Below are 20,780 nucleotides of genomic sequence, written 5' to 3'. Positions count from 1 at the left end.
ACTACTGGTCTGGTCATTTGGCTGAAAACCGTTAATCAACAATGCCACGGGCGCGCACCCCCTAGATGGCCGGGAAGCCCAGGACGTCGTATGACGTCCATCCAGGATGGGAGATCCCATCTGTGGACGTCATTTGACTATGGACTGGACCTGAAGTGGTTAAGCTAGTGCATTGTTGGTTCACTTACCTTTTCCTTCGATTTCCCTTCTAAATGTTTTTTTTTCTTTGTCTAAATTTCTCACTTACTGTTTCTCCTCAGTAAGTTTGCCCACATCATCCCTGGGGATTAGTCAGCCAGAACAGCTTACTGAGGAGGAACAGGAAGTTAGAAATTTAGACAAAGAAAACAAAGGGAAAAAAAACATTTAGAAGGGAAATCGAAGGAAAAGGTAAGTGAACCAACAATGCACTAGCTTAGGAACTTATTTAGAAAATAAAAAACAAACCTTTACAACCCCTTTAAGTAAATAGAAAGTGTCTTAGAGAGGATTGTTAAAAGTTTGAAAATTCCTTAAAGTGGAGTTCCACCCATAAATATAACATTACATCAGTAGTTTTAAAAAAATGTCATTAGTCCTTTAAGAAAAACATTTTTTTTGTTTAGATGCCTTCAAAGTGTTGTTGCTAGGCAGAAAAGTTAATCTTCCCACTTCCTGCACCTAGGTGCTTAAGCTTCCTAACCTACACCGCACAGACTCCTGGGAATGTAGTGGGTGTAACTTTCCAGGAGTCTGTGCACTCCCCAGTCTCGAAGAATCATGCGACTTGGACAGTACAGGTGCTGAAACCTGATCTGAAACCTATTACACTGCTTGTGCAGCACTGAGCATGTGCGAGATCTGCAAGGCTGAAATCCAGGAAGTCATACAGTCTGGCTTCATGATGCCCACACTTAAGATGGCCCCAGTCAATTTCTATTTTATAAAGTGTCTAAATGCTGTAACAACCTAACAAAACGGACCTTAGTTTACAGACTAACTTTACTAGAATACATTAAGCTTGTGTATTACAGGGGTATTTATATTTAAAAAGTGAAATTGTGGCCGGAACTCCGCTTTAATGTTACAAAATTACAAAAGGACAGTACGTGTTAAACTTAGATTGGATAATTTTCTGGATACAGTGTACTCAAAAAGGGAATCACCAAACAAAGGATGAAGATGGAAAACACCCAACGCGTTTGGAAAGTGATTTTCTTCTTCAGGGGTGTATGCACATTAGAGAGAGAAGATTGCCTTCTTTCAAAAAGAAAGTACATCTAGAAATAACCAGGATTAAAATTTGGGCTGCATATTGCCCTCTGAACAATCTGAAAAATGCCCAGCTAGTGATCCACTGGGGTCGGATGGTTCCCACAACAGAAATGTTAATGTGTATACTAAATCTAGAGTGTTCATGTGGAGCCAACAGAATTTTGATTCACGGTCACCAACGTGGAGAAAGGGCTGTGTTAGATAGCATTTAAATTGTGTTGCATGATCTATAAACAAATGAATGTACAGCAAGATATTGTTTGGATACATACCTGTATATTTAAACCTTACATTCGGGCATCATAAATTGGTCATGATATATTTGTCCAAAAGGAATAAAGGTCAGTGTATGGATAAAAAGGTTAGTGGAGAGGGAGCTATCCCAAAGTCATACCTCCAGAAACTGGAGTTCCAGAGAACCTCTTTGTAGTTGGTTGTGTGGTCAGAGGGCAGAACCTGACACCACTTCCAATTTTTTATTCTGTTGGCACAAGTTTTTCCTAACTTTAGTTAACTGTTCATATTCAATTTGCGACTAGCATGCAAAAAAAAAAAAAGAAACGATCTGTCATCCGATTTTCAGATCAGGGGCCAGATTCACGTAGGAGGGCATATCTTTGTGCGGGCGTAGCGTATCCTATTTACGCTACGCCGCCGCAACTTAGACAGGCAAGTGCAGTATTCACAAAGCACTTGCTCCGTAAATTGCAGCGGCGTAGTGTAAATGGGCCGGCGTAAGCCCGCGTAATTCAAAGTAGGCTAGTTGGGGGCGTGTTGTATGGAAATTAATCGTAACCCCACGTAAATGATGCGCCTAACAAACGGCGCATGCTCAGTATCACGTCAAATTTACGCCCTAAGATACGCCGGCTCAATGCCTGTGACATGAACGTAACCTACGCACAGCCCCACTCACGTGCGACTTACGTAAACGACGTAAAAAGATACGCTTGTTCCGACGTCCATACTTTGCATTACCTGGGCCTCATATAGCAGGGGTAACTTTATGCCGGACGTAAGCCTTACGTAAATGGCGTAGCGGGAGCAAGTACGTTCGTGAATCGGCGTATCTAGCTAATTTACATATTCGACGCGTAAATCTATAGAAGCGCCCCTAGCGGCCAGCGTAAATATGCACCCCAAGATACGACGGCGTAGGAGACTTACGTCGCTCGTATCTTGGCCGAAATCTAGTGTAACTGATTCTAAGAATCAGGCGCATAGATACGACGGCGCTCATTCGGACTTACGACGGCGTATGTGGAGATACGCCGTCGTAAGTCCTTTGAGAATCTGGCCCCTGGTGTACAAGGTTTAAGAGTGTATGTGTGATATACAGTATCTCACAAACGGGAGTACACCCCTCACATTTTTGGAAATATTTTATTATATCTTTTCACGTGACAACTTCGCTACAATGTAAAGTAGTGAGTGTACAGCTTGTATAACAGTGTCAATTTGCTGTCCCCTCAAAGTAACTGAACACACAGCCATTAATGTCTAAACCGTTGGAAACAAAAGTGAGTACACCCCTGAAAATTTCCGAATTGGGCCCAAAGTGTCAATAATTTGTGTGGCTACTGTTATTTTCCAGCACTGTCTTAAAGGGGTTGTAACGGTTTGTTTTTTTATTTTCTTAATAGGTTCCTTTAAGCTAGTGCATTGTTGGTTCACTTACCTTTTTCTTCGATTTCCCTTCTAAAAATGTTTTTTTCTTTGTCTGTATTCCTCACTTCCTGTTCCTCCTTAGTAAGCTTGCCCCCATCATCCGAGCGGTGGAAAGTCATTTAGAACAGCTTACTGAGGAGGAACAGGAAGTGAGAAATTCAGACAAAGAAAACAAAGAAAAAACAAAATTTAGAAGGGAAATCGAAGGAAAAGGTAAGTGAACCAACAATGCACTAGCTTAAAGGAACCTATTTAGAAAATAAAAAAGAACCTTTACAACCCCTTTAACCCTTTTGGGCATGGAGTTCACCAGAACTTTATAGGTTGCCACTGTAACCCTCTTCCACTCCTCCATGATGACATCACAAAACTGGTGGCTGTTAGAGACCTTGCGCTCCTCCACCTTTCATTTGAGGATGCTCCACAGATGCTCAATAGGGTTTAGGTCTGGAGACATGCTTGGCCAGTCCATCACCTCTACCCTCAGCTTCTTTAGCAAGGCAGTGGTCGTCTTGGAGGTGTGTTTGGGGTCGTTATGTTGGAAAAATGCCCTGCGGCCCAGTCTCTGAAGGGAGGGGATCATGCTCTGCTTCAGTATGTCACAGTACATGTTGGCATTCATGGTTCCCTCAATGAACTGTAGCTCCCCAGTGCCGGCAGCACTCATGCGGCCCCAGACCATGACACTCCCACCACCATGCTTGACTGTAGGCAAGACACACTTGTCTTTGTACTCCTCACCTGGTTGCCGCCACACACGCTTGACACCATCTGAACCAAATACGTTTATCTTGGTCTCATCAGACCACAGGACATGGTTCCAGTAATCCATGTCCCTAGTCTGCTTGTCTTCATAAAACTGCAAGCTTTCTTGTGTATCATCTTTAGAAGAGGCCTCCTTCTGGGACGACAGATCAATTTGATGCAGCGTGCGGCGTATGGTCTGAGCACTGACAGGCTGACCCCCCTCAACCTCTGCAGAAATGCTGGCAGCACTCATACATCTATTTCCCAAAGACAACCTCTGGATATGATGCTGAGCACGTGCACTCAACGTCTTTGGTCAATTATGGTGAGCCCTGTTCTGAGTAGAGCCTTTCCTGGTAAACCGCTGTGTGGTCTTGGCCACCATGCTGCAGCTCAGTTTCAGGGTCTTCACAATCTTCCTATAGCCTAGGTCATCTTTATGTAGAGCAAAAAATAACTAAAAAAAATGTAGATCCCCAGAGAGATCTTTGCCATGAGGTGCCATGTTGAACTTCCATTGACGAGTATGAGAGAGTGAGAGCGATAACACCAAATTTAACACACCTGCTCCCCATTCACATCTGAGACCTTGTAACGCTAACGAGTCACATGACACCGGGCAGGAAAAATGGCTAATTGGGCCCGAATTGGACATTTTCACTTAGGGTGTACTCACTTTTGTTGCCAGTGGTTTAGACATTAATGGCTGTGTGTTGGGTTACTTTGAGGGGACAGCAAATGTACACTGTTATACAAGCTGTACACTCACTACTTTACATTGTAGCAAAGTGTCATCTCTTCAGTGTTGTCACATGAAAAGATATATTAAAATATTTACAAAAATGTGAGGGGTGTACTCACTTTTGTGAGAAAAAATAAATATATATATATATATATAGTTATATTACTTACACACACACACAGTATATAATATACAGTATCTCACAAAAGTGAGTGCACCCCTCACATTTTTGTAAATTCTGTATTCAGATCACTCTTCAGAGAGCATTTGACAGATGACCGTAGAGTGCATACACACCCCTCTAATATATGTTATGCAAGCTGCCATGTATTTGGATACTGGAGCATGTATAACATAGCAAATCACACTTGTTACTAAATTCAGCACACACGCTAGCCTGTGCGCACACTTTGCGCATACTAAATTCCTTGATTAGATGACACGCATATTCTTTAGTAAATCAGGTCAGCTGTGTTAGTCGGTCCTATTTGGCTCACTAACCACTTCCCTTGTTTACCTGATGTCCTAACTAATGGATAGTCTTCCACTGCTTTTCAAAACGGAATTTTATACTGGTTCATAGAAGATTTGCTTTGCCTTCCATTCCCATAGCTCATGGCAGTGAATGTGTTAAAGTTGAACTGCCTTTACCCCGGCTTAAGTGTCCTGACTGCAAGTCTTTCTGAGGAACTTTGAGGGATTCCTCGAACATAAAGGGAGAAGGCAGCCAATTTCCAACAACACGGAAAAGCAAATAAATGTACAACGCTGCACATTTTTCCTCCTCACCCGTTATTATGGGAAGTGCTGAAGAACATTCAGCTTGTTGTGGGCCATGTGGCTTAGTTAAATATGCATAAAGGAAAACCAAACTATTTTAAGACATTATTACTGCTTGAAAGTACATTTTTACATAGCTTTTTGTGCTTTTAATTATTTGATGTTCCATATTTTTATTATTCTGGTACAGATCTGTAAATGCTCCCTCTAGTGGTCATCTGCATGAAAGAGAATGTGAATTTCCTTTAAAGGTCTGCATGAATAAAAGGAAGTACTGTGGTCTTGGTAAGAAGTAATTCAAAATTGGAATTGTTACTCTTTACATATTTATTTGAGAAAGCTGCACCTTTCATTGATAGTTCTCAAACATTTTTGGCAGCCTGGCATGGAACTAATTTACTATGCTTGACTCCTCCAAGCAATAGGTGCTATTGACACCGGCAGTGATCATTGTATTCTGACGACAGAGAAACCTCACACTGTCAGAATAAAATAGCGCAGCACGAGGGATTCCTTTATCCACACTGATTTTGTGAATAGGGGAATCAAGCAATTTCTTTTCCCTTTAACCCATGGTGGAAGAATTGAAAAGTCTATACCAGCCAAATTTCAATCCATGTATGGGCACCCTGGTTGTACACAAGTTAATCCATTGATTGACTTTTGCACGACTAGCCTGTCACATTTTTCTCAAACAATTAGGTCCACTGGCTATAGCGGGCAACACTAATCCTTGTGTTCTGTCGGAACAGCAGAACACAATAGTGCTATGGGAGGAATACCACCATCAACACTGAGGCCTCGTACAGACGACCCAACATGTCCGATGAAAACGGTCCGCAGACCGTTTTCATCGGATCAGTTCCAGCAGATAGATCCGGTCGTGTGTACGGCCTAGCGGACATTTTCAGGCGGATAAAAATCCAGCCGACGGATTCCCAGCGGATAAAAATGTCTTAGCATGCTAAGAAATCTATCCGCTGGAATCCAGTCCAGCGGACTGATCCGGTCGTCTGTACACTCTGTACAGACTCACCGGATCAGTCCGTCCGCTCCCATCCCTCGCATGCGTCGTAATGATTCGACGCATGCGTGGAAGTATTTACCTTCCAGGGTCACGCACGTCGCCGTGTCATCGCCGTCGCCGCGGATGTATTCCGCGGGGATTTTGATCTGATGGTGTGTACAGCCATCAGATCAAAATCCGCCAGAGGATTTATCCGCTGGAAACGGTCCTCTCGTGTGTACAAGGCCTTAGTCTTACAATTCAACACTGCCACAAATTTGTGGCAAGTTACCCTTGCTATCTGGTTAATACCATGGCAACCAGTGTCTATTGGCACACTACACTTCGTTCAGCGCCGATGTGTCAGTGAGTAGATGAACATGAATATTTACCCACAGTGACCCCTGTGGTGGGATGACTATTGCACAACATAACTGAACCAGAAAAGTGGAAGTTCAGCCTAAAACCAAAATCTCTAAGTCTGCTTGCATCCACAATGTGCGACTAACCTATCTAGCCCTGTAAAGCAAAAAATGCTATACATACCCTTTCTAAAGCTGATCCGGTCTGGTCTCCAGCGGCGGAAGCTCTGCAGAGGAGACAGCCGACAGCGGCTGGGAAGTAATGTCACTCTTAAGGCCTGTACACACGATCAGATATTCCCGACAACAATTGTCCGACGGACGTGTTTTGTCAGATAATACGATCATCTGTATGCTCCATCGGACAATTGGAAATGTTGGATAGCATGCTCTCAAATTGTCCAACAAATGTGTTCCGTTGGATTATCCCAACATGTGTACACAAGCCGATGGACTAAAATCCAAAGTACAAACACGCATGCTCCGAACCAATGCAAACCATCAGACAACATTAGCAGACGTTGCCCAAAGGGCGGTGCTAAAGAGCAGAAAAAACATGTAGTTTCGTGAATGTTGGCTGAAAAAGTTCTTGCGTCTGTATGCAGAACAAGTTCACGGCCAACGCCCTTCGGACAAAATTCCACAGATTTGTTTGATGGAGGTCCAATCATGTGTATGAGTCTATAGAGTTACTATGGGGCTTCCATTGTCGGCTGCCTCTCCTGCACACTCCCACATACAGAGGCCGCTGCCTGCAGCTCAGTGTGGGATTGGACCGGCTTGGCTGCAGAATAGGTAAGTAAATCGTTTTTTTCTTTACAGGGCTAGATAGATTAGTCTCAGATTATGGATCTGAGATTTTAGTTTTAGCCTGAACTTCTACTTTAAGGGCACAAAGATAGCTGTTACAGAGTGGATACACCTGGAAACATCTGCCCAAAAGGACTTAATTACTAGACAGTTCCAAAACACATGCAAGTACGTTGCTGGATCCTCTGAGCAACGTCAGCATGTAGATGCATGTAAAGAAAACAGTGTGTGTACTGTAATTATTGGGAAATAAAATAAACTCCATGGAGAGTTTTAAATTGAAGCAATCGGTCCTGGGTAGAGGCCAGTTGTTGCATAAGATATTCCAACCCCGTCATCTCCTCACACCAGCAAGGTAACAACTTGTCGAGACCTTCATGGACAGTGGGTTGAAGGGCTCTTTATATAGTGGAAAGTGGTTTCACCGGATGTGACCCCAGTGCTGAGGGAGAGGGGCACAGGAGGGTCAAACAAGGATATTGTGGAGGCAACAGACATCCTCTTTAATCAACATCATTGGTTGTTAGGATGCCAGTGTCTAGAAAGTCGTAATGGTGCATAATGAAAAGGCATGGCTTTCTGTAACTAAAAGGCAGGCTTAATCCACCTGCTGGCTTGTATACATTTTTTGATAAATCTTTAGGCATTATGTCAAAGCAGCCCTGAAGAAACCTCAAGGCACCCTGGTTGAAAAAGACTGGCGAAGATACAGGAACGTGTATAAATCTGGATAAAGGGAGAACTCGGTGAGAGAGGGATTTAAAGCGGACCTTCAGTAATTTTTTTTAATTTTCCAAAAAAAAAAGTTTGCTAATAAACTTCCAAAAAACAATTTATATCTAATTCCACATTCATTCCAATAGGTCTGAGTGTGTCCAATTTAAAATTCCACTGGGTTTCATTACGCGATACATTTCTTTTTTAAATTCAAATTCCTCCAGTTTTGATCTATTTTGTCGATGGCGTAAAACTTTAATTTATGTGCAAAGAAAGAAAAATGTGGACAGCCGTACTCCAAAGGATGTGAGCTTACCAGATCTTTAGACTCCACATCATAGAAGTCTAGACAAGCGTTTCGATAATGATCCAGCACTCAAAGCGAATCCCTTAGTGGTTAGACCGGAAAAAAAGGTAACATGGCTGGCCAAACAAACCCAAGGTGTTCCTCAGACGTGACCAATAAGGAAGGAAAAGGATGCCACATGGTGTAAAACCATAAAACACTTTGGGGCAGATTCTGGTAGAATCTGCGGCGGCGTAGCGTAAGCCATTTACACTACGCCGCCGCAAATTACTGGAGCAAGTGCCGTATTCTCCAAGCACTTGCTCCGTAATTTGCGGCGGCGTAGTGTAAATAGCTCGGCGTAAGCCCGCGTAATTCAAAGCGGGCGGCCTCGTATTTAAATTAAGCGCGCCCCCGCGACGATCGAACTGCGCATGCGCCGGGCATAAAAATAGCCCAGTGCGCATGCTCCAGCTCACGACGGAAAACGTCAATGACGCCGACGTGTGCGTCATTGACGTAAAGTCGTATTCGCGAACGACTTACGAAAACGACGTAAACAACGGAAAAAGACAACGCTGACCCGGCGCCATACTTAACATGGCTTACGACGGACCTTCGTAAACTTGCCCCTCATATAGCAGGGGGAAAGTTTACGCTTACGGAAACGTCGTAAATTCGTTGCGTTGTTCCGCACGTATGTTCGGAATCGCCGTAAATAGCTAATTTGCATAGACGACGGGGAAAACGACGAGGCGACACCTAGCGGCGGGAAAAAAAATTGCATTTAAGATCTGACAGCGTAAGAGCCTTACGCCTGTCAGATCTAAGGGATATCTATGTGTAACTGATTCCAAGAATCAGTCGCATAGATACACCGGGCCAGATTAGGACTTACGACGGCGCAAATGGCGTTGTGCCGTCGTAAGCCTTTTAAGAATCTGGCCCTTTTATTTTGAGAAAAGGTTACTAAACACTTACAGCAATCCAGTGAATGGTCAGTGGTTAAAATGGTAGTTCCCAGGATAAAAACGACTTGTATGTGAGTTCAATTGGGGTGGTTGGGTCAGACATAGATACTTAGATTAGTCATATCTGATAAAGGCTGGATATCGTAAACATAACTACAAATCACACCCACGACCTTGTCAACTGACACCCATCTGAATTTATGAATTTGAAATGACCTTAAACTCAAATGATAAATATATTAAATAAAATAGCTGAAAATAATATTCACATCTAGGCATACTGAAGTGAACCCGTGTTTACAAAAACCTAAATGGCCCTGAAAACTTGAAAGCAGAACTTCACCCTAAAGGGAAAGTTCTGCTTTATGCCCTCCTCTCCCTCTCCTCTCCTGCTTTTGTAACTCTTTTTTTGGGAGTGAGGGGAAGTGGGTACCAGATTTTGACAGGTACCTGCCCCCACTTCTGGTTGGATCGCATACTTTCGGTCGGTTCGCCCTCCGATCACTTGCGCAGTGGGAAGCAGGATGTGAAGCCGCAAGGAGTCAAAGCCGACTTGCCACAGTTAAAGAGGAAGTAAACCCCCCCCCCCCCCCCCCCGAAAAAAAAAAAACCTGCAAGAGAAAGGCATAATGAGCTACAGTAGTATGCATAGCATACTAGCTCATTATGTGGCACTTACCTGAGATTGAAGCCCCCGAAGTCCTCCTCGTTCCCCTCCGCTGCCGCCACCATGTTTCCTCGCATCTTCTTCCTGTTATCGCCACTCTGGCAATGTGATTGGCCGGAGTGGCGATGACGTCACTCCTGCGCATGCGAATGTGTGAAATCACGGCATTAACCACGATAATGGCATTGACAAAAACTGCACTTTCAGTGCGCATGCGCCGTAGACATCGGCGCCTGCCATTTCTGCAAATATCTCCTAAACCGTTTAGGTTTGGGAGATATTTGTTACACCTACAGATGAGCTTTAATCTAGGCTTACCTGAAGGTTAAAGTAGGTTAAAGGGGTTTATAACCCCTTTAACATGCAGAGGACCCAAAGACCAGTGAAGAACTGGTTCATGTGAGGATGGCACTGGATCCCTGGAGAGGTGAGTGTCTGTTTTATAAAAGTCAGCAGCTACAGTATATAAAAAAAACATTTGAACAGGGTAAAGAACTGCTTTAACCACTTCAATACCGGGCTATTGTAATATGATGTCCGCAGGAGGGATCTCCCATCCTGGGTGGACGTTATATGACGCTTCATCTAGGGGGAGCGCTCGTGCGCCCGCCGCACCGCCGGGCACCCGTGATTGACCGCAATCACAGCAGGACCATGGATCTGTGTGTGAAACACACAGATCCACGTCCTGTCAGAGGTGAGGAGACCGATGTGTGTTCCCAGTACAGAGGAACACAGATCGTTCTCCTCCCCTTGTGAGTATCCGCCCCCATACAGTTAGAATCACTCCCTAGGGAACATATTTAACCCCTTGATCGTCCCCTAGTGTTAACCTCTTTCCTGCCAGTCACATTTACACAGTAATCAGTGCAGTTTTATAGCACTAATCGCTGTATAAATGTGAATGGTCCCAAAAATGTGTCAAAAGTGTCCGATATGTCCATCGCAATGTCATGATCACAATAAAAAAATCGCAGATCGCCGCCATTACTAGTAAAAAAATAAAAATGCAATAAATCTATCCCCTATTTTGTAGACGCTATAACTTTTGCGCAAACCCAATCAATATACGCTTATTGCGTTTTTTTTTTTACCAAAAACATGTAGAAGAATACACATTGGCCTAAACTGAGAAAAAAAATTGTGATATTTATTGAATCAAAAAGTAAAAAATATTGTGTTTTTTCAACATTCTTTTGTTTATAGCGCAAAAAATAAAAACCGCAGAGGTGATCAAATAGCACCAAACGAAAGCTTTATTTGTGGGGAAAATAAACATAAATTTCATTTGGGTATAGTGTTGCATGACCGCGCAATTGTCATTCAAAGTGCGACAGCACTGAAAACTAAAAATTGGTCTGGGCAGGAAGGGGGTGAAAATGCCCAGTATTGAAGTGGTTAAGCACAACATGGTGCCTCCGATTCGCACTTGTGCTATGTGATGCCAATACCATGGCGGGGCAAATCCCAGGAGCCAAGAAGCAAACGCTGTTTAAAACTTAAAGCTAGAGCCTAACTTTAAGGTTTTCTCTAATGCCGCGTACACACGATTGGTTTGTCTGATGAAAGCGGGCTGATAGACAGTTTTCATCAGACTAACCGATCGTGTGTGGGCCCCATCGTTTTTTTATCCATCGGTTAAAAAACTAGGAACTTGTTTTAAAATTTTCTGATGGTTAACTAACCAATAGAAAAAAACGATCGTCTGTGGGTACGTCCATCGGTTAAAAATCCACGCATGCTCAGAATCAACTCGACGCATGCTTGGAAGCATTGAACTTCGTTTTTCTCAGCACGTCGTAGTGTTTTACGTCACCGCATGCTGGCACGATCGTTTTTTTAACTGATGGTGTGTAGGCAAGACTGATCAAAGTCAGCTTCATCGGATATCTGATGAGAAAATCCACCAGTCCGTTTTCATCGGATGAACCGATCGTGTGTACAGGGCATAATTGTTGTCAGTAGAATTGGCCCCAAAAAAAAATCCTGCTGGCTCCTGGCTTGGATGGACTGTCTTCTGAATTCCATTTTAACTTGTCTACCACTGTTAATACCGACCAACTTCTGTTATCTCTGGGCCCTCCAAACCGACCCCATATGACCTAATATTAGTGAAGCAGCTCATTACAGTGATGTGCCAATAGAAAGGCAAATGATGTGGGAGAGGACAGGTCCAGGTCAACAATCATGAAAGTAAAAGTAACAAAGGTTATAGTCATAGGCGTGCGCACAGGGTGTGCCAGGTGTGCCCAGGCACACCCTAATCACCCTGTGCAGCTCAGATTCGTCCTACTGCCTTGGCTCCTCCCCCTTCCTCCCGCGGTGCTGCTGGCTTTCCTCCTCTCTTCTCCCGCCAGCTGTTGTTGCAGGGATGTCTTAGGATGAATGGGGGGAAAGGCGCCATTAAATATGTAATTTACTGTTCCCTTTCCCTTCCCCTGAATGAACATCGTGAGTAATCGGTTGGGTGCGTTTGAGCTTTGGGGTGCACTGCACACCCTAATGCAATAGGCTGTGCACACCTATGGTTATAGTAGTTCAGGTGGGAAAGGATAGAAACAGGCAGCAGCAGTAACAAAGATGACAGTAGTACAGGTAGGATAGGACAGAAAAAAGAAACAGTAGTAACAGATGTTATAGTAGTATAGGCAGGGCTTTTTTTCAGGGGGAACTTGGTGGAACTCAGTTCCACCACCTCTGGCTCAGACCCTTTGGTGCCTGCTCACCACAATCACTTGTAAACACAGAAGTCTGGTTTCTGTGTTTACAAGTGACAGCTCTACACTCTGTGTGTAACCCCCCTGAACTCTGCACTCTGTATGTAATGCAATTCTGGTATTTAATGCCCCTTTAAGACCCTTCTACTGTTTGTGAAATCTGAACGGGTCGTGGTTGAGTTCCTGCACCTATTTTCTGAGAAAAAAAGCTCTGAGTATAGGTGGGATAAGGCAGCAGTAACAGAGGTGACAGTAATACAGGTGGGCTAGGACAGAGACATGGAGCAGCTATAACAAATGTGACAGTAGTACAGGTTGGATAGGAAAGGTGTAGCTGTAACAGAGAGGTAGGAGTAGTACATGTGGGCTAGGACAGGAATAGGAAGCAGCAGTAACATGGGTGATAGTAGACATAGTACCGGTGGGATAGCAGGTAGGACAGGGAGTAGCAATAACCGATGACAGTTATACACTACACATGGGATAAGACAGGGAACAACAGAGACAGTAGCAGTCAGTATATTAGGGGTGGAGGGGAGAATAGCAGGAGGGATAGTAAATGGAACTATACAGCAGTAGCTATAATTAGAGAGATCAGGAGCAGAAGTTGTAGTAGCAGTGTGAGTAGGATAGGACAAAGAGAGTAGCTGCAGAAATAGGGCCGCCAGTAGAAGGCAGTACAGTATAGAGGTTCGACGTAAAGGTGGCAGCACTGCAGGTGGGAAAGGCAGGGATAGATAGAGCAGAAACAACGGAAATCAAATTAGAAGTACAGCAGTTATAAGAGCGCAAGATTATATTAATGTATATTATATATATACACACACACACACACATGTTGTTTAAAAATTTATGTATGTATGTATGTATATATATATATATATATATATATATATATATATATATATATACACACACACACACATGTATGTCTATATATATATATATATATATATATATATATATATATATATATATATATATATATATATATATATATATATTAGCATGAGATCTCTGTATAATGCAATTAATCTTAACTTTGAAAATCCATCTTCATGTACAAACAATTGATTGCACAAGCAACTATACAGTTTCAAGCAACACTCTGCTCTTTCTCAAGCCATGTGTTGATTGAAGCTGTACAGTTGCATTATACAGATCACATCCTAATTTTTTGCTGTTTATCATCAGTGGATTGATTGGGAGCCCACAGTTGATGTGATCTCAGAGTGGTGAGAAGTGACTCACTCTACTTTCAGTGTGTATGTGTGTATGTATATATACACACACACACACACACACACACACACACACACTGAAACACTGAAAGTAGAGTGAGTCACTCCTTCACGTCTCACCACTCTGAGATCACATCAACTGTGGGCTCCCAATCAATCCACTGATGATAAACAGCAAAACATTAGGATGTGATCTGTATAATGCAACTGTACAGCTTCAATCAACACTCAACACATGGCTTGAGAAAGAGCAGAGTGTTGCTTGAAACTGTATAGTTGCTTGTGCAATCAATTGTTTGTACATGAAGATGGATTTTCAAAGTTAAGATTAATTGTGTATATATATATATATTAGTGGTGCAAGGGATCGTCATCGATCCATGATCAGGGTCAACCTGTTCGGATCGGCACACCACGCGATCCTCGGTCATAGGAAAGGCCGCGGCTTTGGCCTAGCTCCGGGGCGGCTTCGGCCTAGCTCAGGAGCGGTGGCCATCTTGGTACACCCGGCGGCGTGCTGACGTTGGGCGCACAGGTCTGTCTGCTTGCGGGGAGATGTGGATATTACAGTGGGGGAGATGGAGGGGGAGAGGTGGACATTACAGTGGGGGAGAGAGGTGGACATTACAGTGGGGGAGAGAGGTGGACATTACAGTGTGGGAGAGAGGTGGACATTACAGTGGGGAGAGAGGTGGACATTACAGTGGTGGAGATGTGGATATTAGCACAGTAATATCCACATCTCCACGACTGTAATATCCACATATCCCCCCCCGTAATATCCACATCTCCCCCCCCCCCGTAATATCCACCCCTCCCCCCCCCCGTAATATCCACATCTCCCCCCCCCCCCCACTGTAATATCCACATCTTCCCCCCACTGTAATATCATATTACAGTGGGGGAGATGTGGACATTGCAGTGGGGGGGAATGTGGATATTACAGTTGGGGGGGGGGATGTGGATATTACAGTGGGGGAGATGTGGACATTGCAGTGGGGGGGAATGTGGATATTACAGTTGGGGGGGGGGGATGTGGATATTACAGTGGGGGAGATGTGGATATTACAGTGGGGGAGATGTGGATATTACAGTGGGGGAGATGTGGACATTACAGTGGGGGGAAGATGTGGGGGAGATGTGGACGTTACAGTGGGGGAGATGTGGACATTACAGTAGGGGGGGGGGGGATGGACATTACAGTGGGGGGACATGTGGACATTACAGTGGGGGAGATGTGGATATTACAGTGGGGGGAAGATGTGGGGGAGATGTGGACGTTACAGTGGGGGAGATGTGGGGGAGATGTGGACATTACAGTGGGGGGGGAGATGTGGACATTACAGTGGGGGGGACATGTGGACATTACAGTGGGGGGGAGATGTGCACATTAGAGCGGAGGAGATGGGGGGGGAGATGTTGACATTACAGTGGGGGAAGATGTGGACATTACAGTGGGGAGATGTGGATATTACTAATATCCACATCTCCCCCACTGGTCCAAAAATTGATCCGATCCGGGACTCTGATCCGAGGAACGATCAGAACCATGAGTTTTTTAATCCGTTGCACCCCTAATATATATATATATATATATATATATATATATATATATATATATATACACACACTGTGTGTGTGTGTGTGTGTGTATATATATATATATATATTCTCCTGAATGTAGACATGTAGAAAGCCCATTTACACATGAAAAGGAAGCTCCTTAAGACTGATAGAATAGTATTGTCAGAATCTTCGTCAGCCAATTCTATTCAAATAGGTCATTGTTAATTGTTTACGGTATTAAAGCAGTTGTAAACTCTGGGAGAAAACAAACAACAACCCTGTAAGGCAAAAGCATAATGAGCTAGTATATATCGCACAGCCCTCAAAATTTCCACTCGCCTACTAGCATTTGGCGAGTGGATTTAAGCTGGGGGCGAGTGATGACAGGACTGCATGACCAATCTCCCTCCAATCTGTGCCTACACTTAGAGTCCCGATGAGATTGGCGGCCGAAGAGGAAAGGTGCATGCTCGGGAAAAGTAGTCTGTTGAGCCGCGCACAGGCAGAGCAGTACACAGGTGCTCTCCTTACAATTCTCATTAAGCCATGGGACCTAACAGTATGACCTCTCTGAGCCTGCCCCTCTCCCCCGGGCCCCGACCAATGTAGCTGGAGAGCAGAAAGTAATGAGTGAGGTGGAGGATTGCAAAAATGACCACTCCGGTGCAGCACTCACTGAAAGTTGCCCTGACATGAGAGCGGCAGCCTTCTAGTTTGTGCAGTTTTCTTCTCCTTGTGCTCTATGTAAGTGTCCAACAGTTCAGCCTGAGCACTGTGAGCAGACTGGTCTCAATGTGTGCTGTGCAGTGTCAATGTGTGCTGTGTAGTGTCAATGTGTGCTGTGCTATGGTGTCAATGGCTGTGCAGTTGTGTGGATCTCAGCGCTGGATTGTACTCCCTCCCGCTGTGCTGCAGCTCCTCTCCTCTCTGCCAGCCTGAATAAAAGGGGGAAGTGGGGACATGCAAGCGTGGAGCCACACACACAGGCTCCTGATGATGAGATGAATGGTAGAGAGAGAGAGAGGAGGAGACAGCAAGAGAATGGGGAAGAGACCCAGTTATAGTGCCCTGTCCCTCTGGTCTGCCCCCAGTGCCCTGTCCCTCTGGTCTGCCCCCAGTGCCATGTCTCTCTGGTCTGCCCCCAGTGCCCTGTCCCTCTGGTCTGCCCCCAGTGCCCTGTCCCATTTTGTTAAAGTTGTTGTTGGTAATATTTCATTTTGTAACTTGATTCTGCATAAAACATTGTAATTCCATGAGATAATCTACGAGGGCGTGTTTACGGGTTCAATTAGGCGCAGGGTAGTGTATGAATTAGGTGGGGCAACTGGTGGCGAGTAACTCTTGAGGCCTGGCTAGTAGCTCAGGACTTGAAATTTTGAGCCCTGCATCGCATACTATCACATTATCAAATACTTACCTCAGAACAGCCCTCCAGCGTTGGCCGTATACGGCTGACATCTTCCCTGGCATTTCTTCCGGGTTCACGGGCTCCGGTGCTGTGAGTGGCCAGAGCTGCAATGATATCACTCGCGCGCATGCACTCTGAATAGCTCTTAATATTATTATAAGCTTACCGGTAGGTACAAGTAAAAGAATAAGACTTTACTTCCACTTTAAGCGGGGTATACATGCATAGTGCATCAACACAAATGATGTGGCTATAGGGCTCTCTCCTGTTTCAATATTGCATTCTGACAATGGGGACTCACTCCCCATCAGAATACACAGATCAGCACCAGCCATTGACTACAAGCACTGGTCGAATGTTAGTTTTCCAGCATGACCGTTCAACAGAAGCCACATAATGAATATGGTCCAATTCCCGCTGAACCGGAATTTTGGTACATTGGGTGGTCTTAAAGGGATTGTATACTCCACTTGGACATTTTTACCTTCAGGTACACCTATAATAAGGCTTACCTGTAGGTAAAATTAATATCTCCTAAACCTACACAGTTTAGAACAGGGGTGCCCAACCAGTGGCCCGGGGGCAACATGTGGCCGGCGGAGCCCTCTGATGTGGCCCGCGACCTCCTGCTCTGGGATGGAATAGAATAGGATACTGTTATTAAAAGTCAGTTTATTGTTAAAATCAGAGTGTATATGTGGGCATATCTGTTCTGCAATGGTTACTGGGCTGCTTTCAAACCGATCCGCAGATGCAGAGCAGTTTACCTGCGGGTTACCTGCACTGAGCCACAGACTTCTGTTATTACCTGCGAGTTTGGTGAGCTTTCTGAAAGTGTACCAAACCTGCAGAATATAATAGAAGTCTATTGCAAAGTGCAGGAAAGCCAAAAGGTACACTGCGTTGCACCCGCGGTGTGGGTAAACCACAGCGCATCAGTGTGAAAGCAGCCTTGGGCCCCTTTCACACGGTCAGTCCGACAGTCTGACCAATTGGACCCTCCATTAACCTCTAAGTAGTGGCAGACGTAAACCGACTTCAATCTGATCCACAAAAAAAAGTAGAGTGGGCTCCGCTCATTGTGGCCCGCGACCGGTTATCAAGTTGTTTAAGTGGCCCTCGCTCTTCAAAATGTTGGGCACCCCTGGTTTACGAGATACTCACCCCACATGCAGCCGCTGACGTCAGCGGCGAATGCGCAGTGAAGGTCCAGCGTATTGTGCCGGAACGGAGGACTCCCGCGCATGCTCTCATCATGGCTCTGGCCAATCACAGCGCCGGAGACCGGGACCCCAGAAGAAACGCCGATGCAACATGTCAGCCCCCTCAGCGCTGGATGGGTCGGGCCGCGGGAGCTTCGTTCTAAGGCAAGTATTTCATAGTGTGCTAGTATGCGATGCTAGCACATTATGCCAATTTTCTTGCAGGTTTTTTTTTTTTTTCAGCAGTTTACTAACGCTTTAAGTATTTACATTTTACTTGCTTAAAGCATTTTTAAGGGTACCTGATATTACCTGTGTACAAAGGTGGGAAAGAATGCCACTGTGCCCTAAACAATAGAAGAAGTAACCCGAGGCCAAGGAGCATAGTTTGTGAACAACAAACTCAGAAGTGTTTACCAATCAGACACCCCTGAATCTGTAATAATCTGCATTATATAGTACAATTGGGATATAGCCAGTACAGGTGGTAATACATATGGTAGAAAGAAAGCATACAAATAAATAATAGTTAGTACATGACCACCGACAATAATAGTAGAAGTAGGTAGAGTGGGGGGATTGTAAGGCTCTGTTCACACCTAGGCGTATATATGCCTGAAGCGCGACGCCGCAGCAGCCCCTAAGACGCTGGAGGGATGATTTTACATTGCCCTCTATGGAGATGGTTCACATCTCCACGCCGAACGCCGTACGCCTGCCGCCTGAAAACAAGTCCGGGACCTTTTTTTCAGCTGGCTTTCGGCGTTCGGCATAGGAGATGTGGACCTGGGGGTAAGCTGCATTCACAATCGCAGCGTTTTGTCGCCGCAAATCACGGGACAAAACGCCGCGATTAGGTACGCCAAGGTGTGAATGCAGCCTTAGTGATAAAGGTAGTTGTAGAACAGAATACAGCCGTAGAAATGAGAATAGTATAAGGACAGATCCAGCAGTGACAATAATTGGGGTAGTAGTAGTAGTTGAGTCATTATGCCCTAGTAAAGAAAGTATTCTCCGGACTCACCGTGCGGGGGGAAGCATAGGTGCCCAGTCCCAGCAGGGGGATGCTGTTGCCATCACTAAGGGGGACACGGTGTTGCTCTCTGGATAGCTCCATGGTACAGTTCACTGAGGACATCAAGCTATACTCAACCTAGGCAGACCAAGCAGCAGATAAGGAGCTCCTGGAGGGGGGAGTGGAGGGGGCTGGAGAAAGGAGGGACATGGTGGCTGATCTACAGGGATAATATTACTTTCATTTCAAGTTCTTATAAGGCACTCCTCTACAGATACATCTACAGATACATTGCCTGCCAAGATTTACATTATACAGCACATGTGCCTTTTCATTTATCTGCAACATTGTATCATATAGTTCTAGTGCAATTACTATACACAGTGATCATTGGATTCAATGTGATTCCACAGTTATATGCCTGTAAATAGACAGCTGTCCCCCGGGTACCTGACCACACCGGGCAGGGATGCCAGCCTCCTGCAGCGTTTTTTACTGACAAAAAAACGTGGAAAATTTACTGGCAGAGCGCGTTTTTCACTGGCAACCTGAGAAATTACAGAACTCCTATTGAAAACTGAATATTTAAACAGTATAAACATGATATGGAAACACTGACAATACCTATAAAAAAGCAATTTGCTTGATTTACACTTAAAAAGTCAACACAGCATGAAATTCTCAGCCCCTGATATTTACTGGCAGTTGTAAAAAAACGCACAGATTTTTACAAGCTGTCATGCTGCGCACTCGATCATTTTTCAGCATGTCCAAAAAAACAAAGTTTTCCCAACTTCATCATTAAAACGATGTTGCCCACACACCATCGTTTTTAAAAAATGATCTAGCAAAGCGCGGTGACGTACAACTAGGGTTGCCACCTCATCCCTTTAAACCCAAAAACACATGAATTACACAGGTTATGAGACTAATTTAATTCAGATAAGGCACCTAGTGAGTTAAATTATCTCCCTGGTCAGCCACAGAACCTGTGTTATTAATATGTGTTCAGTTTTAAAGGGATGAGGTGGCAACCCTACGTACAACGGCACTATAAAGGGGAAGTTCTATTCGCCTTTGGGCTGCTTTAGCTGATTCCGTGTTAGTAAAAGACGACTTGCGCTTTTCTGTCTGTTACAGCGTGATGAATGTGCTTACTCCATTATGAACAGTAGTTTCCTGACGCCAGACATGGCAGCATTACATATGATATAGCCCCGCCCCTATATCCACCCACAGGACACGTTTAAAGGGTCACTAAAGGAAAAACATTTTTTAGCTGAAATGACTGTTTACAGGGTATAGAGACATAATAGTTAACTGATTCCTTTTAAAAATGATTAAAAATAGATAAAAACCAATCATATAATGTGCCTGTAGTTTAGTTTCGTTTTTGCTGTTGTTTCCTGGTTCTCTGATGTACAGAGAGCCAATAGAGGGCAGCGTTACTTTGTCTAAAACTCCTCAGCACCAATCCAGTTTCGTTTTACACACAGTAATCACACCTCCTTGATTAGTCACCACAGTGAGAAATCTCCCAGTACTGTGGTGATCAGGAAAGACAACCAGGAAGTGTCCAGAACAGAGAGGATTTTCAGCAACATCAAAGCAAAAACTAACA

The 20,780-nt window shown here is 44.4% G+C and overlaps 1 protein-coding gene across 3 annotated transcripts in view; it reads right to left on the bottom strand.

Annotated features, from left to right (window-relative positions):
- Positions 1–19,317, bottom strand: part of AKR1D1 (aldo-keto reductase family 1 member D1) — a 76,022-nt gene extending 56,705 nt beyond the window's left edge. For 2 of the 3 annotated variants that reach the window (XM_040345616.1, XM_040345617.1), the window contains exon 1: positions 19,169–19,317. In XM_040345616.1, coding sequence (XP_040201550.1) covers positions 19,169–19,282 — 114 coding nt within the window. In that variant the 5' untranslated portion in view covers positions 19,283–19,317. The remainder of the gene's footprint in view (positions 1–19,168) is intronic. The other variant, XM_040345615.1, reaches the window with a different exon arrangement.
- Positions 19,318–20,780: the final 1,463 nt, after the last annotated feature.

This window comes from Rana temporaria, chromosome 3 (genome assembly GCF_905171775.1).
Source record: "Rana temporaria chromosome 3, aRanTem1.1, whole genome shotgun sequence".
Lineage (NCBI taxonomy): Eukaryota > Metazoa > Chordata > Amphibia > Anura > Ranidae > Rana > Rana temporaria.
The sequence above is the reverse complement of the archived record's forward strand: the minus strand, read 5'-3'. Positions and strand labels throughout refer to the sequence as shown.